This window comes from Pteropus alecto, unplaced genomic scaffold, assembly GCF_000325575.1.
Source record: "Pteropus alecto unplaced genomic scaffold, ASM32557v1 scaffold237, whole genome shotgun sequence".
Classification (NCBI taxonomy): domain Eukaryota; kingdom Metazoa; phylum Chordata; class Mammalia; order Chiroptera; family Pteropodidae; genus Pteropus; species Pteropus alecto.
This window is the reverse complement of record NW_006440624.1, coordinates 453,884-478,553: the sequence shown is the minus strand read 5'-3', so window position 1 is coordinate 478,553 and position 24,670 is coordinate 453,884. Positions and strand designations below refer to the sequence as shown.

Sequence of the window (24,670 nt, the reverse complement as noted above, 5' to 3'; positions counted from 1 at the left end):
GCAGGAATGGGAGGTGAGTACAAAGGACCTCTCCGACTTTCCGCTTGGCATGTCCCATCTAGAACACTTTTCTGTTCCAACCAGATATTTTGTTTTTGTTTTTAAAACAAAATTTAAAGTTATGAGTGCCAGAGCAATGGAATCAATTTAAAAGAGCCTTCCTCCTCAGAAAGGTACTCTTTGTCTCTTTCCCAGAACATTCATTTTTCTAGGAATAATACTTGTTGCCTTGAACATGTTTTGCCTGGTTTAAAAATTGTATTAACTTTAATTTGTATCATTATAATACCTATTCACAAATTGCAGAGAGAAGTAATCTAAAGGCTTGGTAGTTGATATGGAAGATAGGTCTGGATTAAAATTCTGCTATAGGTAATACATAATTTAGAGTTGTATTAATCAGAATTGTGCCAGATGTGCACTATAAATGTTAAATCAACCAGTAAAGGGGCGCTTCCAAAGTTACCGTGGTGAGGCAGTTAGCCTCACTTCCCACTCAGTGCACTGACTCACAAAGAAAGGAGTGCTTGGCTTAGAAAAGCCAAGTGGACTGTCACTGTGTGTGGTGTCATGTAACTGGTAATGAAACAAAGGACCACAATTTCACTCCAAACGCTTAGATTAAATGGTTAAAAATGCTGTACTTAACACACTATGTAATCTTATTTTTAAGGTGCATATGAAGAGACATTTTTTAAAGCCAAGAGATAAGAGAAAAGGTTGGAACTGTGTATGGGCCCCAAATTAGAAAAGCTTAGCTTATCTGAGGTTCACTCAACCATTTTCTTGGCTATCATTCTGTTTCTCGTCTAAGAATAAATAAATCAGTAGACTAATTTACGTAGTTCTGGAAATATATAATTAGGTTATACTGCAAAATATTTGTTCTTACAGTCAGTACATGGTGATTCAATGATGACAGCACTGTCATCTGGTAGAAAGGGCCAAAGCTTTGACATTTAGACAGACGAGAAGTGAGGCTACTGCTTTAACAAGGGCCTCTCTGGCCCTGCCTAATTACTTCTTTTTTCTTTGGTTGAAAGAACTGGAAGTGCCTTTCTTCCTGAGAAGTAACACTTGAATGGGCTCAAAATGCCTCTCCATTGTTTATTTACAGAAGGTTGTGAAATCTCTCTTCTTCTTGATTTATTCCTTCTGCAGGAGTATTACTATAGACAACAGAGTTAGTCAAATTCAGAGACAAATGTAACCAGGTTACATTGTCTCCTTGAGGATAGGTATCTTTTATTTAGAGTGCTACTTTTTAAAAGTTTATTAGTTTCTTGGGAGAAAGCCTCCCTGAAGCCTCAATGTACTGACCACAAATAACTCTTTAAAGGACTGTTGTGAAACTAAAAGCTAATGAATTTAAAGTACTTAACACATCACACTCAATGTCAACTTTACATTTACAAGAAACCAATCTGTGCCCTATATTCTGATGTGGCTACACACTGGATTCCTCTATTTGCCATAATTATTCAAAGAAAACACAGAGGGGATGGAATTAAAAAAAAAAAAAACTAAATTAAATATTAAACACGGGGGAAAAAAAATAAGTCAAAGCAAGCAGATCAAATGACAAATTTAACAGCTGAAGTGCTGTTAAGATGGAATTAAAAAAAAAAAAACTAAATTAAATATTGAACACGGGGGAAAAAAATAAGTCAAAGCAAGCAGATCAAATGACAAATTTAACAGCTGAAGTGCTGTTAAACTAACAATAATATAATTAGCTTGGTAACATAATGATCAAAATTAACAAAAGAACTGTCAAGCTAATTTAAAAAAATGCTAAGTAATAAATCAGTAATTTATTCCAAGTTCTAATAAACCAGTAATTTAGTCCAAGGTCTATCTTCTCCCCTCAGTATAGTAAAAACAAAAACATCAGCAAAGAACTACAAATGGTCCTGGAAAAAGTAACACTAAATTACTGTGATGTATAAGAAATACCTATTTGGTCTCTGTCCCCAGTCCCTGACAAAAAGGCTCCTTAAACCCTTGTAAATACCTAAGTGATAAGAGCACTAGGAGCATCTTTTGTTTTAATGAGGCAACTCTAGGTGAGCTCTTGAATGGTTCCCGGATGGGGGCTGGTCCCCAGAAAGCTGAAGCCAAAATTAGCAGCTTTTAATTTTCAACCCTTCTCCCCAATTCTCTAGAGAGTAAGGCTGGTAAAGCGAGAGGACGCCTCCATAAAATCTCAATAGCACAGAGTCTGAAAACTTTTGGATTGGTGAACACATCCAACATACCGAGAAGGTGACTCCATGGGGACAGACGCTCCTTCACTTGCGACCTTCCCAGACATAGGCGTATGTACCTCTTCATCTGGCTGTTCATCTGCACCCTTTATCATATCCTTTAAAAACTGGCAAGTTATGTGTTTCCCTGAGCTTTGCGAGCTGTTCTAACAAACAACTGAATTCAAGGGGGAAGATGTCAATGGAAAGCTTTGATTTGCAGTGAAGTCAGACAAAATTGAGTAACCTGGGGACTTATTACTTTCGATTGGCATTCGAAGTGTGGGTAGGTGGGGGCGGGAGTGCAGTCTTGTGGGACTGAGCCCTTAACCTGTGAGATGAGATGCTGTCTTCAGATAAAGTCAGAACTGAGTTAAACTGCAAGACATCCAGCGGGTATGGCAGAATTGCTTATTGTTGGAAAAGCTCTGACATATTTGGTGACCAAAGTATAAGAAGTCTATTGTTCTGTGTGAAAGTAAAGGAGAAAGACATAGATGAACTGTAGCTTTTTCAACACAATTATGAAACCTGAGCCATTTAATATTTACTGAGTACGTATGGTGAGCAAAGGACTTTACTAAGGCAGTTAGTACAGTTAGTTTGTACAGAAGATGCAAAGATGAAAGATCCGAAGACACTGACCTTAGGAAAACTAAGTAACTATAACATAAGGTCAAAGGGATTGGTGTTAGAAAGATAAGACAGAATAGATTCCTAAGTTAAGTAAGCAGATAAAGTAGATTCCTAAGTAAGGTGAGCAGCTAGGTGACACTGGAAGGCTAGGGAGGACAGAGCCTGATGGTGAGTGAGGGGATGAGAAAAGAATGCCTCCCCACATTGGTAGACCTTTTGTCCTTTCGCCTGAATGGCTGCAATGGCAGAGACAAGGTCTCTGATAAACCTCAACTGGGAAGCTGCTGGCATAGGACTAGACACTGCGGGATTCTCAGATGAAATGTAGTACTTCTCACATACACTCGAGAAAGAAAAAAGAAATCCCAACCAGCCTTTTATTCCCAGAAAGCAAACTCTAATAACCTTAGAAAAGCAGGAAATTTCTCATTGTATATTACCAGTAAAACTTATTTTCTTCTTCTTAGGACATTGTCACTAGCTTAAAGAAAAAAAGATAAAATAGTATCATGCAATTTACAGTTGCTGAATCAACTGTTCTAAAAAAACCGCAACTTTTTCCTTTGGAAAGTTTGGATTTTAATACAGAGTGAGAAACTACAACCAAGTGCAGCACAAAAGAATGAATTGCAAAAGAAGTGGCCAATAAGAAACTTCATGATGCCATGCTATTAAATTGGTTTAAATGTTCATGGCAGCTTGGAAATGTGTATAAAAAATTAAAATATATTAATTTTTACCTAGAAATTCTACTTCTTAAAGTGAAAATTAGTAAAGGTTCAAGTTATAAACATGATGTAGCAAAACTGTGTGCATCTGTAATAAGGGAGTCAAAGAAATTATGGCATATCCAAACAGCTGAAGACATTGAGCTGATACAGATTTCTATTTACTGATGTGGAAAGATACTGCAGAGGAAAACAGGCAAGTCACATACCACAGGTATGGTATGACTTTATGTGTAGAAAATGGTGTGAACTTATAAGTGAACTCTGTATATATATATATTTAAAAAAAGAGAATATAGTTACTAAAATTGATCAGTGGTTATCAATGTGATAGAATTTTTGATGAATTAATACTATTTTATATTTTATACTTTTTTGTATCCTGTAACCCCTATAATTATTTAACTAGAAAAATAAGTTTTCATTGAAACACATATGCATAAAAACAGTAAATATATTTTCTAAAAAAAAAATTATTTTCAATACACTGACATGTACCTTTTATTTTGTGAATATTATGATGAAAAACCAATAATTATTTAGAAGCCATTTGGCGACAGGTCTACTTCACTGTTCCTCTATACTTAGGCTTCTAAGCTCAACAAATCCTTCTAATACATTCTCTGAAAAAATTCAAATACCAAAACCTACAAGGGAAAAGATTTTAATATTTATCCCTCTGTAGTCAAAAGCACTTTGTAGCAGTCACAGTCAGTTGGTTGGAGGGTTTGGAGGAACCACAATAGAAAATTGTGCCCCATTATATTTTCCACCCCTCCCCCTTAAAAAGGAGGCACCACCAACAAAACAAAAAATACAGAACAACTGAAAAACAGAGAATATGGTGGCGCTCTCAAATGACAGCACTTGCTTTCTCTCCAGCCGGGTCTCACAGGAACCCGGGTTTAGGAATCTGATAACCTGAATTCCAATCTGAGCTCCATCACCGAGCAGTAGTTATCTATCAGGTACAACATCTACCTCTGGAAAATGATAAATGTGTGAGTGATTAGTTTAGGACAAATGACCTTTGGTGCTGAAGACAATAACCCAAAGAAGAGTTAAGGTGAACTCTATTAGGAAAGGCACATATTAAAGATTAAAGTAAAAGCTCTGCTCTAAGAAATCCAGAAAAGACTCACCAATAGAGGGGAAAGACAGTAAGGAACTGTTATTAATGACAGTGCACTAAATCGGACACCAGCGCAGGAGTATTAATGAGTTGGGAATAAACTGAAAGTAGACCTGAAATGGGAAGGAAAAAGCTGACTTTAGAGAAAGCACATTACAGTCAGCTCAGAGGCATATAACTCTTGTGGGCTTAAATACAGACTGGGGTACAAGTGCTACTCTGATATTTCTCCCCCAGTTTTAAGATTTTATAATATCCCAGAGGCAGTGGGTAAAACTTACCTTGTTTAGCCATGCTATTCACAGGGCAGAGCAACAAGAAGGGATGAACCTTGTCCAAAGAACTTTGCCCAGTAGGCGTCTACAACCTTCTTACTTTGAGAAGTTCATCAAGACTGCCTTGTGTAGACCTAATTGCAACTTGGAGAACCTGATGATGTAAATCTGAGGCTAACCGGGGTGATGGAAACAGCTGTTCCAGTAATCTAACCAAGGGCAGATGACAAAAGGAGACAGGCCACATCAAAAGCAAAGAACGATAATATAATTCCGTGAAGAAAAATATCCTAACCACTCAGGTTTGTTTTCTGAACACTTAGAAAAGGAATGAATGCTGTATCAAATGCATGATAAGGGTCACCTTTGCACTACATGCAGCATTTAGAAAGCTTAGATTACAAAGCATGGCAGCAAGTAAACAAAGGCCTGTGATCTGGAAAAATTCAAAACATCTACTACAAATATACAAATATTATATTGGAAACTGAATCCAAAGCAGTGGCTCTACTTTTAAGTGACTGCTTCTGATCAGAGATGTATGAAACTCTGCCATGGAAGGTACACAACAAATATGAGTCAGATGAACAGATGATTGCACACCTATAGTTTTCATAAAGCTTTCTTCTTTAAAAAAACTGCATTTTCCTGATTATATATTAATATATACTCTTGGAGAATATTTGAAAGACAAAGAAATATGAAGAATATCATAAAATCACCTGCAGTTTCACTGCCCAGAAATAATCACTTTTTACATTTTTGTTACATTTCCCTTTACCTGTGTGTATGTGTACCTATATCTATAACAAATTATGATCATAGTGTATATGTGGCTCAGGAGACAGCTTTTAAAACTTATTACATTCTAGACAATACCCTCTGTCATTAAATATTCTTCCATAACACTACTTTTAGTGCTTATTTTAGAGATGTTCTACAATTTATTAAACAATTTTCCTGTTAGGTTGTTGAAGCTTTTAAGGTTTGCTACAATAAATCATAATGCTATGATAAATATACATATGCAATCTTTTTGCCTATCTCTCTGATTATTTCCTTAGGATTGATGTCTGGTATAATTGCTGAGAATTAATTTTTTAGGATTCTTGATTCACACTGCTCAGGGTTATTTCCAACAAGGCTATTCCAATGTCTACCCTAGTAGCAGAGCTCCTGCCCAAGTGTTCTCATACTTTCATCAGCACTAAATTTTAAAATGGATATTTTAAACAATAAATTATATTGTATTAAAACTTCTATTTTCTCAATAAGATACACTTGAGTCTGGAAGATAAATGATTAAAAAAGGAAAATTTAAAAACAGAAACCATAAATTATGTTCAATGGAGGGAAGATATTTCAATAATCTTTTCTTCTAAAATGAATTATAGTCTGGGGTTCTGGGGCATTACTGAGATCACTTAAAGTGTGTTGGTATCTATAATAAACACTACTGTGAGGATTTCTGAAGGATGTAAAAGAGGAATCATGTAGATTAAATAAGTCTCTGGGGAATGATTCCAAGTACACTCAATCAAGGACACAGACAGTACCCAATGAGTCACGAGATGCGGGTTTTGGATTGTTAGAGAAGGCCTTGTGGAGGAAGGGAGTCAAAGGTCCTTTCCCTCTCCTGATTTAATGTCAGCATGAAGAATCTCAAGAGGAAATAACATAACAACAAGAATAATCAGAGTTTTGGTGAAGTACAAAATCAATACCCTGGCTGGAATAGGTGAGTATTGAAAAGGAGTTTGAAAAAACATTGGATAAATAAGATCACCCTGAAGAAGGGCATAGGAATGCTTGGCTAAAGAGTAAGGATTCCACGTAGTTACTACTTCAAACAATCCATAATCACGAACATTACTGCTATCACAAACAGCTTTTCACATCGTTTTGTACATCTACTTGAGAAACATTTTAAATTTACCGCATAAAAGGGGGCTGCCTGCCAGCCAGGTCAGTTTCAATAATGTGCCATTTTTGCTGTTTGGCAGTACGTGTACAACTATGTAAATATTTTCACGCTCTTTATGAGTAGAAAGAGGAAAAGAAAAACAAGTGGATGATAAAAAGCTAAGGTCTCCAATTAATTGATGGCAATCACGAGTGCTGTGTTTAATTGTATACAAAACTGCTGCAAATATGTCACCAGAGACTAGGAAGAAAACGTCCCTTATCACATAAATTGTCAGACTTATGTTCACTGAATTCTGGTAAGTGCTATATTGCAGGGTGAACCGTGTTTGAATCCTGGCTCTACAACTTACTATATCCTCAAATGTCAATTTGAGCATTATATGCTTATAATTTTCCTAGCAGAATACATATTCATCATCAAAAAGATAAGGGAAGGTTCACACATAAAAATAAGTGAAAAATAGGAAGACTAATCAAATAATTTGTTATAGACAATATTAATGTTAACAGTTGTTTTATTCTTCTGTAAATTGGGAGAAATGATTATTATTAAGTCTTATATGATTTAATATATCCTTATTTTATTAAAGTATAGTAATAAATGCACAAACATAATGAACTTATTAACTGTCAAAACACTTCAGATTTTGAAACATTCCACAGAGGCTCACTCACTGCGTTGCACCATAGGACCGAGCATAGTGTGGGGCATAAATTATAAGTGGGATATTTAAACGTATGTTGGATAAAGGGCCAGGGGTCTGATCATATAATAAAAACTGCATGTTTTTGCATTACTTTTTTTTCTTTGGTGTTTCTAATGAACACTAGGGATTCCTCCCTCCGAAAAAAAAAGCAGCGATATAAGATTTTACATGTGATTTGTAGAACCATGGATCCCAGAATTAGAAGCCCTGCACTAGACTGTAGTGAATTCTTGCTGTGAAGTTTCTTGATAAACAGCCATTTGGCTTCCACACCAAAATGCCCATTGGGATGTGCACTTTTTTTTCATGAAAACATATGCAGTTCCCAGACAGGATGGATTTATACTAGCACGCAGTGATATTAATGAGTAAAAGGTACCTTAGTAAATGTCATTGGAGTTACCTCAGCACCAGACACTTCCCATAGTTGCTGAATAACAAACACTTTCCATTTCATCTTTAGGGGATTTTTCCTTGCTTACATCAGTATAGTATTTCCTATTGAATGAAAAAACCTGATCCCAAACCTGCATCCATCTGTCCTATGGGAAATGTGATCACTCCAATGCTATATAACTTTGAATTCCATGTCCCAGTTCTTAAGAAACAGGGTTGTCCTTTGGCAACTAAGTAGTTCACACTTATTTTATAGTAGTCTCTGACATCTTTGTTTTCATTTCTTTACCTTGACAGTGAACTCACTGAGGGCAAGACCTGTCTGTTTTAGTCCTGATAACTGGACTTTGCATCAAGGAATGCCCAATAAATATCTGACCAACTGACAGACTAAAACATATTTGTGTGTGTAGTACAGTACTACACACTAGTATGATACAGATGTTTCATATAAGCTATCTTTTTGTATATTACAGTATAAATGCCAGATATCCTAAATGGACACTCAAGCAAAATGCAACTACCTGGGGGAAACTGTAGTTATGTAATAACAGCATGGACAAAGTCTGCCATCACACAGTTCTCTAAGTAACCCTAAAATCAGACTTGAGCAAGGGTTCTTTTCAACGTGTCTGTCCAATATATCATTTCTTCATAGTCTTTCTATTATCTGTATTTGAGAAGGAAGTTTTCTAAGTCAAAATATTAATTTCAAAGCTTATAGTTGTCTTCGTAACCAAATGGTATATTTTATTTAATTAAACTGATCATCTTGCATCATCTCTCAATATCATTCCCCATTTTTAAAAGAAGATTAACAGGAAAACAAGTATTTCTTCAGAACTGAGTTTTATTTTTAACCAATTACTTTCTTGTTTACAAAGGTCTAAGAAAAGACCTCTAAAACATGAATTTAAGCTACTAACGTTCATTTTTAGTCTGTCTGGTAAACAACTAGTTTTAACTGTTCCAGAAAGTTTGATATAAAAACAGAAATACACATTAAAATGATAATACATTTAAGAATGTGGCTTAAACTGCTGCAATTCAAACTACTGCTCCATGAATCACTATTACACCAGTAACTAATGTTTATAGGGTGCTTTATCTTAATTATCTCATTTAATCCTAACGTCCTATCAGGTGGGTAGTAGCACCCCTAACTACTTGCTACTCCCCATCTCAGCCAGCTCACTATGCACTGTGTGAAATGCCTTCGCCATATCTGCTTGGTGATCACCTAGTCACCGCACAGAGTCCAGCCCAAGTCTCACCTACTGGATGAAGCCTTTCTGAACCCTCCCCTCTCCTGTGGAATCGATCCTAGGCTCTTGTCTTTAGGGAAATCTATTTACAATCAAGATTTGTAGATTTGCTCCTGGTTTTTAAAAAAAGTATATTTTAAAAAAAAAAAAAGATCACCTCCTTGGCCACCAATAAACATTAAAATAAAGAAGTGAATGTTTTTATTCCCACGTATTTAAGGGTTAACACAGAAATTCTGGGCCCAGGCCTACACTGTGGGCTGCACAGTGAAGGGAAGAAACACTGTTTTCAGAAAAGTTGGAAACCACAAAGCTTCTAGTGCTGAGACTACATCATCTATGTTACCTGTACATTACACTTTTGCCCACTTTCTCTTGTGGAGTCCGGGGTCCCAGTCCCAAGATTTGTGTGGTCAGATGTCTTTCCCTCTGTGGATCAGCAAGAAGTATTCTGTGATACTCCTGTGTATCCAGGCACCAGGTGCTCCATTTTGTCAATAAAGTGAGATTCACATTATCATTGGTCTGGTGACCACCACTTAAATGCTGGCAGCTAAATTAAACCTCGCACTTGTCATTGGTATTAATATTGAAGCAGACATTTCCTGGGTTCAAATAACTGTTTATACATCCAGAATTAGCTGGTGGAGCAAGGAAATAAAAGCCCTGTAAAGCACTATCGGGTTTCCTAGATCATTAAACCTACAGATGCTTTCCTGAACCTGGGCTTTCCTCTACTATTTCCATCGGTAACTATTTGAAAATCTTGCTTCTTTTGCCAAATTTAAGGCAAAACTCCAAGATTCTCTATTTTCCTCTGCATCCCTATAGTTGATTCTAAAGTGTTGGGAACTTCCTATTTGTCTGTTTTCCTTAATCAAAGGATACACCACTTACAGGTGAGGTTGCAGCCCTCATACATTTTGTCACAAATTTCTCCAGAATTCAAATAACACCGCTACAAGTGCTTACATGAACCAAATAGCTCAACTGTGCTCACTCATACGAATCTTCCTCAAAAAACAAATATATATTCAAGGTACTAAAATTATTCTAAACTATTTTTGAGACACTGATACACTGGATTTTATAATTAAGGGAATATTTCATATTGCATGACTTTCAAAATGGATGGGAATATTTTTTAAAACAAAATATTCACTGTGAGGCATTTGCTAAGACTTCTTGGTAGCCTTCTAAAAATGTATTTTTCATCCTTAAAGGCTGTTTTAAACAGTACTGTCACTGAATGAAATTTCAGCTGATGTCTTCTAACCCTGTGCATATTCTGAAACTTAGAGAGCCAAAGGAAGTGTCCAGCAGACAAACCAATTGTTCAAAGATACAGAGGGTCTTAAAAACTACTTAACCATTACTCTTAAAAACATACCCCAAATGACTGATTTGTGTTCTGTGATGTTAACCCTCTCTCAAGGCTAAGTCTAACTGGGAAAATAAAATCCTTATCAGATACAATGGGTGAAATCTGAGTCATGGTAAGATTGCAAGGCAAGGTCAAGGGCAAGGAATCACTTTTCCTAATGCAATCTTCTATGTGCAATTCATCTTCTGCCCTCTGTCTTGCAGATAAGCCTAAACATCAGGTAGATGTTTATGAAGAATTTCTCCTCATATGTGAGCATTTCCGTCTTCATTATTTTAAAGGTACAGAATAAACCACTAGCTAAGAGGCCACTACCACATATAAAACAATTTAGAGCTATGACTCAAATTAATTATCTTCCTTATGGTACTGAGTTAGAACTAAGGGGTAGAAGCTGAAGACTCCTCACAATTTAGAAATGGTTCTGGGAGAGTTACAAGTCAAGAGACCACAAAGGTCTCAAAGGTACTGACAGTGGAAATTTCAAATGGGTCATCATAGTTACCACAAATAACTTACAAAAAAGCAATGGCCAATAGATTCCATGGGTAGAGATTATTGTATTAATCATGTTTCAATTTTTCAGGCATTATGTTTTTCATAAAAAAAATCCATACTCGTTAAATAACCACTGAATGTAAAACTGCTTTCTTACCTAATAATTGATATTATTAAAAAACAATAATTGTTTGACCAAAGATTTTTCTAGATATCATAGCCTGTTTAACATATATCCTCATGACAGGATATCCCTCAAGTGTTTAATTGTATCACGTACAACCTATAGTAATGCTGTTTTAACTTTGATTAAGAGTCACTGTGATTTCTGTAATAGTTTAAGTATATAATTAAAATCAATAGCTTTTTCAATATAGATTAGGGTCAGATGTGATAAGTGACCTCAAATATTCTCTTTAGAGGATTAAAGACAAAGAACTCTAAACAAGCACTAGGATTTTTTAAAAGGATACCTCAAAAGGCAGAGAAAAATATTTTTCCCAGTAGAGAAGGGGAACTGGGTGGTAGGCAAGGATGAAAGGTTTTCAGAGTTGTTAACAAGTTAGACCTTCCCAGTCTGTCGTAATAATGAGGATACTGTGAGATACTAGTGGACAGGGTCTGACCATACCTTCATGGGTAGGCTCTGGGTCAGGCGTAAGTGAGATGTCATCCAGCTCTCGCAGGCAGAGCCATTCTCCATCCATAGACACTCGGAATTTGCAAAGGTAGATGGTCTCCATGGCAGCCTGTGTGATCTTGTCAGTGGTGGGGGTTGGCATATCGGTCGGAGGCGTCAGAGCAGACATGATGACTCAGCTGGGACCACAACACACACACACACCCACCCACACACACACACACAAACACGCACTCCACAAAAATAAATAAAACCTCCTCACCAAAAAACCCCAAATTCAAAGCTCTGGAACAAAGCTCTCAAGAAAAGGGGTGGGGGAGTTTTAAAAAAACAAACAAACAAACAAAAAAAATAACAAGGAAAAATACCTTATGGTTTAAGAATCAACTGTTCAAGATAAACAATTCTATGCTATCTTTTCTCATAAACAGTTCCTACCACATAGCAAAATAAGATAATGCTTGTCTTCTCCCAGCTTCTCTCCTTTTATCTTCCCTTCCCAACCCCCTTCTTTTTCAGCTGAGCTATATAGGCTTTAAATCCTACACAGTCGATGCCACCTTAGTGGGCTATAAAAAACTGGCCTCTGCATGAATAAGTGAAAAATCCTCCTTCTTGGTGCAGAAAAAATTACAAAAGGAAAAAAATATGAAAGAAATATAAACCAATATTTTCAATTTAGCTTTATAAAAATCCTGAACTGCCGAAATCACTTCCAGGATCTGCTCAGATGAGCCGGGATGCTGAGTTCTAATAGGATTGGTTGTGCGCAGTAAGCAGGGTGTTGACCAAAATGGCTGACTAATGAACTGAACTGAAAATTCAGGCTCATGTGACCAGCTGCTCTGAACAGTAAGGCAAGCAATTCCCAGGATGCTTTATAGATGCTGCTGATGCAGGGGGAGCAATTAGGCTGCTCGATCGCATCCTGCACAACCCACTTCCAGACTGTGCTAGTCAAACTGTGATCAGACATAACACAATGCACATATCTGCATCAATTCCTCTCACTTTGAGATAAAAGAGCTGGATAACAAGAGGACAATTAACACTAGGTAATACTCCATAGCAAAGATGATAAAAGAGGCAGCTAGATTAATTTAAGAAGCACATAATTTACTTCCATCTTTTATCCTTATATACCTAGCTATTAAAATCCTTTACTCTGCTAAAGGTGTTGTAAGAAAAGCTAAAGTAGATTTTCTTTAAATATCATACTTTCGGGCATGTATAATTTCTTCTCCAGGTACAAAGACCTGCCCTTTTACACTGAAGAGAAATGAAAGAAAAAACCTTGAAGTTAAAAAAGTGAAAACAGACACACGGACCAATGGAAAAGAATTGAGAGCCCAGAAATAAACCCATAGTTATATGGGCAAATAATTTTTGACAAAAGAGCTAAAAACATTCAATGGAGAAAAGAAAGCCTCTTTAATAAATGGTACTGGGAAAACTGGAAAGTCATATGCAAAAGAATGAAACTAGATTGCCATTTGTCATTATATACAAAAATTAACTTGAAATGGATCAAAGACCTAAATATAAGACCTGAAACAATAAAACACATAGAAGAAAACAGAGGTACCAAACTTATGGACCTTGGTCTTAGAGAGGATTTTATGAGTTTGACCTCAAAGGCAAGGGCAGTAAAAGCAAAAATAAATGAATGGAGCTATATCAATCTAAAAAGCTTTTGCACAGCAAAAGAAACCATCAACAACAAAAAAGCAACCAACTAAATGAGAGAAGATATTTGCAAACATCTCCTATACAGGGTTAATATCCAAAATATATAAAGAACCCATACAACTCAACAACAAAACAATCCAATTAAAAAATGGGCGGAGGACCTGAACAGACACTTCTCCCAAGCAGACATACAAATGGCCAACAGATATATGAAAAGATGCTCAACATCACTAGCTATTAGGGAAATGCAAATCAAAACCACGAGATACGACTTCATACTTGTTATACTGGTTATTATTAACAAGACAAGTAACAACAACTATTGGAGAGGTTGTGGAGAAAAAGGAACCCTCTGGTGGTAGAAATATAAATTGGTACAGCCACTAGGGAAAACAGCATGGAAGGTCCTCAAAAAATTAAGAATAGAATTACCATTGACCTAGAAATCTCTCTTCTGGGTATCTACTGGAAAAATTTGAAAACATTTATTCGTAAAGATATATATACCGCTATGTTCACTGCAGCGTTACTCACAATGGCCAAGACACGGAAACAACCAAAGTGCCCTTCAATAGATGATTGAATAAAGAAGCTGTGGTACATATATACAATGAAATATTACTTATCCATAACAGAAGATGAAATGCTGCCATTTGCAACAAGATGGATGGATCTTGAGAATATTATGCTAAGTGAAATAAGTCAGATGAGAAACATCAAGAATCATAAAATTTCACTCATATGTGGGGATATAAAACTGAAAGCAACAAACAAGACAAAAACTCACAGACAACAGTATGGTGGTTACTAGAGGGAAAAGTGAGTGAGAGGGAATTAGAAAAGGATAAATGGGGTCAAATATATGGTGACAGAAGGAGATCTGACTTTGGGTGGTGAAAACACAATGCAATACACAGATGATGTATTGTAGAATTGTACACTTGAAACCTATATAATTTTATTAACTAATGTCACCTCAATAAATTTAACAAAATTTTTTAAAAAGAAAAATCCTTCCCAATTAATGGTAATTCCTCCATTTTGATATTGCTTAGTTACCAAGTTTCTGCATTAAGCATGCATTATGTTTCCAATCAGAAGATAAAACCATGTTATATTTAAAAAATTCTCTCATGCTAGAACTAAAGGGCATATTATCATATTCTCTTCAACCAACCAACCAACTCACCCACTTACTCATACACACCCACATTATCCAATGAGACATTTATACCTTGGTTTCTGAGCTATGTGAATGATAAGGAGATAAGGGGCGATAAAGATTTTCTTTGAAAATGACTATTGAAAACAAATGTGTGTGTGTTTTTAAGGGTCTGGTTCTAAGGGGGAACATACGACTTCAAGAAATACATTCCAAGATGATTTATTTCATTCTAGGGATTTCTTATCAGAGGGATACATTGATTTACTAATTTCTAAAAACTAAAAAAAAAAAATTCTCACTGAGTTTAAAATTTCACAAATGCTTCATCTTAACTTGAGATCAAGCTCAAAGAAAAAATGCTAAGAACCAGATTCCATAGGTAAACAGGCATTTTCATATTGTTAGAGAAAGCAAACTGGCATAATGTAAGAATGCATATAAGTATATCCACATTTAAAATTAGGAAGAAAATGAACGAGTTGCTAAGGAAAAGAAAATATTCCAGGTTTACTCACTTCTATTTAAATCTCTTCCAATATTATCCTAGATCTGGACCCAGAACTATTCCTTTGTTCGTTTGTTCATTCATTCATTCATTCACTCATTCATTAAGTATTCATTGAGACCAGGAATCAGGCACTGGGCATGCAGCACTTTTTTGAGGAAGCAGAGTTGGCATGTGCAAATACTGAACGCAAGCCTTCATTAATCACATTCATATTTAATTATGGTTTGATTCCTTTCTAGCTAGACATATTTCCATCTTACACATTAAAGCCAAAAGGGGATAGTTTATAGTTCCTTTAAGCCATGTAATACTTCAAAACATAGTAAGCAGCCATTAAAACCTTTAATTTAAACTTACACTGAATAGTTCTTGGAACCACAATGCCAAACAGTCCTAGCTATCTGTACATATGACACAGGACTCTAGGTCACAGACACATTCTTAAAATAAAGAAAAGTGAATATGTGAATAAATATGAATGCTCTGGGATTGCCTGGGGTCCACCAATACCCCAAATCAGCCTGTCATACAAACCATGACAATTTTTCAACCAACCAGCCAATAAGCATTTACTAACCCTGAACAAGAGACTCAGATTGATTACAACATACTGCAACAAGAACATCCAGGTTAATAAACAGAGAAACTTGGTTAACTTTTCTTCCAAAGATCCTCTCTCCAATTAGAGGACATAGGGAGGGAAGCCCAAAGTAACTAAAATTCTTGTCAAGGAGAGAAAAACCTCCCTGCACTGGTTATTCTTGAGTTTCCCGGATATAACAGTTTGAGGAGATATTAGCAGCTCTTTCAGAAACAAGAACTGTGGGTGGGCAGGAAAACCTGTACTTCCACTGTCTGGTTATACCTGTTTGCAGGTAAACACCCTTGAGTCTTCAGCACAGTTACTCATTGTTCATAAGCAATGAATTTACTATGAAATTCTATTTGTAGAAGACAAAATAATTCTAAATGTTGCTTAGTACAGTTTTTACATGTGGGTCTTCACAAAGTGAACATATTAGCTTAGAATATAAAGGTAATATTGTCATCAGTAAGACATACAAACCTCAAACTTTTTTTCTCAGTCTTTTTTCTCATAAACATACTAATTATAAGATGTATTGAACTACTTTTCATTTGATCCCACTTGTAAATAAAGGCATATGTTTATAAGATAGTGGGGAAGAGGGCTGGGGTACAGTCTGTGGCTCTAAAACAGAACTGATAAGCTTATGTGAAGTTCAAATCCAAGATGGTGATCTGACATAGATATCATTATGTTCTAGTTGCTTATACAGCCCCAATTTTCCACATTATGATTGATTCAAAGCAAACAAGATTCACATTTCAAAGTAGAAGTTACATTCCTTTTAAAGTATATTTACTCAGTTACTATTATAAGACAACTGGCTGATTTGTTATGCCCAATATCCCTATTATACAATGTGTAAAAATTACTTAAAGTAGCTATCATTTATTGAATTTCTATTTTCCGTTAGATACTTTATAAATACCACATCAAATCCTCATAAGAATCCTGCGAAGTACATATTGATATCCTCTCTTTATATATAAGGAAACCAAAGTGACTGGCGGAAGATCACACAGTTAGCGGGTGGCAGATCTGGGATTTCAAGCTGCTTCTGTCTAGATGCCCTAACGTCTGTGTTTTCCTCCATACTTTGCAACTTCAACACTCTACTCCAATGATTACATTTTACTCAGGTAAAATAAAAAGCAACAAAACAAAAAAACACAGCCAAGGTCCTCATGAAATTTCCTAAACATAAATTTCAACAAATTTAAGATCTGAAGAGATAATTTTTTTAATCAGCTTTCACACTTTATACCGCTTCACAAATCATACATTCCACATAATCACTTATATTTATTTTTATTTATTTAATTTTTTTAGTTCACGTTTTTAATAAGTGGGCACTTTCTGAGAAACTGGGAACCCAGAATGGATCTTTCTCCTGCTGTGCAACCACTTCTGAACTTGGTCTAAATTGTTACCTTACTTTTATTATTTTTTAAAATTATTTATTATTATTATTTATGCCTACTGCACCTGGTCTTCTTAGATGGTCTCCCATCCAAGTACTAAATAGGCCCGACTGTGCTTAGCTTCCGAGATCAGACATCGGGCTTGTTCAGGATGGCATGGCCACAGACCATAGACTGTGGCTCCACTGGGGTGCAAACCCAGGACCTTCTGAGTGTGAAGCAGATGTGCAAACCACTACACTATGGAACCACGTCCATTGTTATCTTATTTTTAAAATATTATTACAAATATGCAGGTGCCTAAACAATAGATATAGCTTCAGTTTTATTTTTAAACTGTACAGAAAGAGTTTCATACTGTTTATAACTTTCTAGGCCTTTCACTCGACATTGTGTTTTCAAAGATTCATCCACATTGTAGTGTTCTGCTGTAGTTTATCCTTTTGGCTGCTATAATATTCCATTGTACATATAAATAATTTTCTGACCCATTTTCATGCTGGTGAGCATTTGGGTTATATCTAATTTTTTCATTTTAAATAATATTATTTACTTTTCAGAGATAGATCTCGTGTAGGTATGCCTAACATTCAAGGGTAAGAGACCATTTCACTTATTTCTTTTATAGTAAGATATCTCCTATTACCCAGTTCCTATTCTGCACATGATGGCGCTTCTTAAAATTTGTTGACTTGTGCAACTAAATTTAGTTTATAAACCTCATGAGTTGTTTCCCAAAGCTTCCTGGATCATGGTTTTAAAATTTAAAAAGAAAAACCATATCCTCCCTCTTCTCATTTTACTAATTGCTATTAGCATAAAAGAGTTTCCTTGATAAATTACTGCCATGATAACATTGGTGGAAAGCCCAGATGTTTTGCTAAATTATAAAATTATTCAGTAGAACAACCATGATTTTTTTCACATGCTCCAGTCCTCCCTCCCACGTCTCTCCTTTCACTTCCTTCCCTCTTTCAGATAAAAATCTATTATGTTTACTTCTGATGCTTATATTTCTATAATTTTAGGTTTATAAACTGGGCAGACTCAGAACTACTTCGTAGATATTAACCAAAGATGCTTGTAAGTATTATAAAATAATTATACCTGATAAGCTGAGTTATTATTTTGTTAGAAACAACCACTGCCGGGAGTATTACAATGCATAATCTTTTTTATTTGTTAAAATTAACCAGAATAAAACTAGAAATAACTCCTACCTTAATACAAACAGGTCAGTCTAACGTAGGCTTTATTCATTTGTACCTAACAAAGTCAGTCATGTAACATGTGTAGGGCACCTACTATGTGTTAGCCACTAGGGATATCATATGAAGAACGAACAAGAGAATAGATTAAAAAAAAACCCCAAAAACAAAAAAGACAATAACAGGTGTTTTAGAAATTCCTAAAACCTTGTCACAGATGGCTAATATATATATAATTTTCTCTATCAAATTGGTGACTTGAATTTCACATTCATTGATTCATTCATTCTTAGCAAACAGGGCTTTACTGAGTAGAACAAGGAACTAAAGGGCTGCTGCTGCCAGAAAAGGAGCCTCCAATTTAGGACGTGATTCCAGTTATGGGAGATGATAAAGCAGGCTGAGAGCATGCGGACTCTGGGGTCAAAATGCCCACAGTGAATCCTAGATCCACCAATTAGATCCACCTTGGCAAATTACTTGCTTCTGTGCCTGTTTCTTCGCTGATAAAATGGGATAATATTGATACGTAATAGTTAAACGAAGCAATGTAAGTAAAATGCTTAGCATGGTGCTTGGCACAAAGTAAGCAGTCAGTAAATGTCAGCATTGTCATCTTTATAATAAGTGCTTCTGTGTTCGAGAGTTCTGGGGGAAAAAAAAGCAAAAACCCTATCATCACATGAAATTAAAATCAGTAATGATGAATGCCCAAGGGGCTGAAGCAGAGTTAAGTAAAAGGGGATGTGAGCACAGGGTATGCTGGGGCATCTCTCAGGCCTTGAGGAAGGAAGAAGAGGTAGGTCAGGAGTTTACCAGCATTCACATCAGGTGACCAAATTTCCCAAGTTCATAAAAAGGATAGGGAAGCACATACATATCTGTGGAGAGTCCCTAAACAGATTCTAAAGTTAGAGGAACCATATTCTAAACCAACATACTGAAACAACTTGTTTTCTAACTGCCTCTTGCAGTCACAGCCTGCCATTTCTCCTTTTCTATGATTATGAGGTTTCGAACTTTCCCACCTCTGCCTCACCCTCCATGCCACTCTCTCTGACATTCTGAGGGTCATGTCCATTTGATATGGAGCAAGTAGAGAACAAGACAATTACTAAGATGGGCTCTTCAAAAAGGAATGCCATGTTGGCCAGAAGTCCTCAATTCCTGATATGTTTTAGGAAGACTATGAACTTTTCGCAATTATTTGAATATAACTACAGTACAGCACATGACCATATTGATATTCACCCTCTCAAATACCACTGCTCTGTAACTAAAAACATTTCTTTTCACATACTTTCAAGCTGATTCTTTAATGCTTATGGTGCACTACTTACTTCCTAAAATAAAACTTTAAAGTTCATACTCAAGCCATTTTGCACTAAAGGAAGAAGTTTCTATCTTAATAAGGTTTGGGTAGAAATGTAACCATTGTGATGAACCGTAAAATTCATTAAAATGAGATTCTAGTTTTATTCATAATGGCTACAGGTAACCTACAGTGCAATGACAAAGAGGAAGCATTTTTAAACAACTCTTTTAATTATTTAAGGAATTTTCAAAAATACTAGCCAATTAAGAAATATTATTTTATCCAGCTAATTCTGACACACTCTTATTATCACCCACGTAGATTTTTTAGTACCTATAACTTTCACTGGAGAAATATGTTCTCTTAGCTTCTTGATAAAGTTCTCTCTCTTTAACACAGATTTCTGTTAAATGTCAAAAAAGGGAAAAGACACAAGAGAATACAGTCAGGTGAGTATGTTTTGAGGCCAAAACTATAATTTTGTCCAAAAAGCTGCCTTTTTTTTTTTTTGCCATCTTTCCTCTGTTCTCTCACCTAGCAACTTTTATTGCCCTTTACCCAAACTGGTTTCTTTAAGGCTTGGTAAGGGAGCATACAGTGATTAAGAACATGAATTTTGGAGTCAGATTATTCAGGAATATGAATTCAATTTCTGTCCTTCAGTTAAAAAAAATTGCAAGATATATAAATGTTGAATCATTATGTTGTACACCAGAAACTAATATAATGTTATATGTCAATTATACCTCAATAAAAACAACAAACAAAAGACACACTTCTGATGATAGGGCCAAAAATCTGTGTTAACAAGATCTCCAGGTGATTCTGATGTGCTAAAATTTGAGATAAGACTTTCCCTAAAACCACAGAGTCTGTATCTTCAGAATATAATCTTCTAAATCCAAGGCTGCTCTATCAGAATTTTTGTATTTTATAATAATTTAGATAAGTCACTTGAGACATTAAGTATTTTATGAAAAACAAATGTTGCATTCATCTACTTATATGAAGTCTACATGAACTTCTCATTTTTTCTTTAGCTTTCATTGTTGAGTGGTTTTATGTATTGGCTCTTTTATCCACTGGAAATTTTAAGAAATACCTCTTATAACTACAAAAAAAATTTATAAGTAATGATAGATGTGTTTGCCAGGCACATAAAAATATTCTATAAATGGTAGTCACTAAATACTATTATTATCTTACTAGTCACATTCTTTATTCATAATTGTTTGGGTTACATACCTACAGTAAAACTTTTGTTACCTAATGAAGAGTCTTTTAGGATCCCCTAGTATCCAGAATGAAGCTCAGACGTAGGAAAAAAAGCAAACTCTTGTCTATAAAAAATGAACTTAGCTATCAAGAGGGGTGCAGCCAAAACAAAGTCAAAGACAAAGATTACATCTAACATTCTGAAATTGTTGCTTTGTCAATCAAAAGTATGATCTGACTTCTTGATAATGCTAGCCCAGAAGAGTAGGTAAAACAAAAGAAAGGAGGCAGAAGAGAAGGGAGAAATTGGCTGGGAAGACTAACTGTGATAGTTTCAGAAGCAGTGGCGATAAAAGCTGAATCAGTAAGGCAAGCAGCAGACAGGCTGTTCAGTCGTGAAGCAGGAAATGGGAGCACGATCCAGCTCCTTGCACCCTGGAATATTCCAGGTCATTTTAGATGTGTGTGGAAAGGATCCACCTGCCTTTTGATTCTCTTAAGAGCTAAACTCCAGTTCTCTTGTAGTCACTAATCTACAATTATACACTCAAGATGCTACATTTCTGAGGGTTTTTTCTTTTTTTTATGGGCCCTTATATCTGCCATTTGACAAAACAGCATTTAATGGATCAGAAAGTGGCTCTTTGCATTCTTAACACAGTTGGAAAAGAGCTGAAGGGTGATTTGTGAATCACAATATTGTAAATGTGGCACTATTCTATTGTTAATTATATCAAAAAGCTGTCTTTAAAATAGTCACAAATAAAACTGCTGTTCTAAAAACTACTAGCATGAAGGTGAATGCTCAAAATTTTCGGGTTCTGATGGTTTGACCCTTCCCCCCAGATCTTCCACTTTTGGGCAGATGCCTCTATATTTACAAAACAGAATAAAGTATTTTTGTCTTTTCAAAATTTAAAATGCATACAGCAGGTGATCTGATTAATGTGTATTTAACTCCTGACGAGGCATGTTTCCTAGAGTACTACTGAACAATGAAAAAAGAGACACACAAACACTCGATAATAGAAATGTCTATGGAAAATAAACTAAAATCAATGGATATGTACATTTACACACATATACATGCACACATAATATATACATATTTTTATATTGTGTATGAAACTGTGAACATAAAAGTGATTTTCTCCCTTTAAACACTCATTCCTGAGTTTATATGTAAATCAGAAAGCTCCTACCCCAAATTAGGGATTCTTAAAGCGCATCTGTGAAAAACAATCCAATGCTTCTAGGAGCCTCATTTTCTGCACTTTCCAGGGCTCAACCAAGGCACTCACTATTAGGTATATTCAGCTTAGAAGTGGGCAGTCATAGCAACATTGCCAGTCTTTTCAAAGGTCCCCCCTCCCCCGACTTTCTATTCCTCTCCTAGCCCTCCTTCCATCTCAAAACAGTACATACAAATACAGAAAGAAAGCTGTTTCTTTGTGAGTGAGACAATTTTTTTTTGTATACCACTGTAATTGAGAGAAAAAAGACAAAGGCAGAGATGTGGGCTATCTGCATGTATTGCCTTAAACATAAATGTTTACTGTAGTTCTGGGAGTTGGAAGAAGGAAAGAGTAAATGTCAATAGAAGCTGGTAATGGTGCAGATGGCAGGAGTGCCTCTTCCCTCTAACACCAAGGAGAAACCATCTCTTGTCCATCTTGTCCATCCATAAGATGACTTTTAAAGTTAGGATGGAAAAGGAAGGCATTAAAAGTATTGGACTGTGGACTGAAGGTAGTTCCTTCTGCAGTTGATGAGAAATTGGTGTGGAAGGTTATATACCAAAGGGGAAAAGGCCTCATTAAATATGAACATATATGTGTAAATGTATGCAAAAGTTCTAAAAGAAAACCCACCAAACTCAAAGGTGTTGTCCTTTGATAATAAATGGTGGTGGTGATGGGGGATGGGGACCCACAGGGAGGAACGTTAACTTTGTACTCAATGTACTCGTGTATTATAAAACATCTAAAAATGAGAATACATCCATTTGTTATTTGCAATTTTTATAAATCCATGAAAAAAATGGCACGGTAGAAACTAGTAAAAGCTAGAAGCACAAAACTAGCAGATTACCAGCCCTCAAAGATTCAGAGAGGGTCAAACCCAATGAGGCACATCAGAAGCCTTCTTTCATATTGCATTTAAGCAAAATGAATACTTTATAGACACTATATCCTACAGGATTTTACACTGACACAGTACAAATCATGAACCGTGAAAAGTTTGCCACCTTTTCTGCACACATTTTTGCAATCTTCATCAGTGTCATTTCAAGCAAAGCTTCTGAACTCAAATATAAAGGTTAACTTTAAAAGTCTGAGTATAATCAAGATTTCTAACATAAAAAGATATCACTTTTATATAGTCTCTCAAAATTATTTTAAATTATACGTTTTTAGCAAATACATTAGTGAGAATTAAAAAATTGGGTGTTGAGGAGGCAAATATTAATTGGATGTAGAGTTGAGTCTATGTACTGTCTTGGTAATTGAAATGAGAGGTCTTTTAAAAACTGTTTGGTCTCAGGTTGCTCAAAAGGACAGTCAGGAGATCCAGGGTCATAATAGCCAGGTACATCATAGAAAGCAACATTGCACTGACTGCAGGGCAATAACAAGAAAGTATTTTATTTAATAAACAGTATTTCAAATGCCAAGTATGCATGGGTTCTAAAGTACATATAAAAAAAGGTAAAAATAAAAAACTCACAGTCTAAAACAAGAACTATTTTAAGTCAATTTTATATTTGAATAAAATATGTATCAGTGATCTTTTACTAATACGAAATGTCTTCAGTGACTGCTCTTTGAAAAGTGGAAGTGGGACACATGAATTTTTCCAGTAATTTTTCTGAGCACTTTCACACCTATAAACTATTTCAGAAATAAAGACCATGGGGAACTATTAGAACTTTAAGTGTTAGCAAATCATGCCATACATTTGCTACTACTGAAGAGATGAAGAGATCACATTTATGAAATTTTAGCTTTAAGTCTTCCATTCCTGATAACTTTCTAACATTACTTTTAAAAAGTGTCGACCTTTAATAAGAGGAAGGAATCAAATAAAATTAACTGAAATTCAGATTAATCCCTACAACTGATACAGGCCAACAGCTGAAAAATTCTTCTACATTAAACCTTGTACCACAACTGTTACACAGTTATGAAGAATTGATAGGACTGCCTTCTTCATTCTATGGTGATGTGGTTAATAGATTACACAGAAAAAAAAAATTGAGAAAAAAAGACACTGACTTAAAAAACAAAGCAGAAAGCAGATTCCTTAGAAAATGAAAAGCAATGTTGAGAATATTCTTATCTTTACTTACTCTGCTTATAAAAGGACTCTTCCTTGATTAGATATTCCTATCTGGAGATTAGTGCTGACCACTTCAATACACACATTATTGTTTTACTAAGACTCTTAGTCAATTGTCAGTGTTGGCCCTCCTTCTAGGTAAGTAATAAATAGTAAGAAATAAAGTAATAAAGGTAAGTAATAAAGGTGACACTGGACCAGCTCTCACTGAATTCAATAGACCTTAACCTAGAAGGAAACATCCCATCAGTATTTGCTTTAAGAGCATGAGATTAGTAGGGAAGGAATCTGGGCCAACTTCATTCCTCCTCTTAGCCGGTTACTTATACTGATCCTCAGTTTCCTCATCTGAAAAAGTGGCATCATATTTGGCTCACAGAGATGTGAGGAT

General features: G+C 35.6%; 1 protein-coding gene across 3 annotated transcripts in view; it reads right to left on the bottom strand.

Annotated features, from left to right (window-relative positions):
• The window catches only part of RUFY3 (RUN and FYVE domain containing 3), a 67,828-nt gene that overhangs the window by 42,040 nt on the left and 1,118 nt on the right, over positions 1-24,670 (bottom strand). Inside the window, exon 1 of one of the 3 annotated variants that reach the window (XM_006917288.3) lies at positions 11,825-12,767. The exons of 1 other annotated variant lie outside the window; for it this stretch is intronic. In XM_006917288.3, the coding sequence (XP_006917350.1) occupies positions 11,825-12,002 (178 nt within the window). In that variant the 5' untranslated portion in view covers positions 12,003-12,767. Of the gene's footprint in view, positions 1-11,824; positions 12,768-24,670 lie in introns of those variants that run through there. One more of the 3 variants, XM_006917284.3, reaches the window with a different exon arrangement.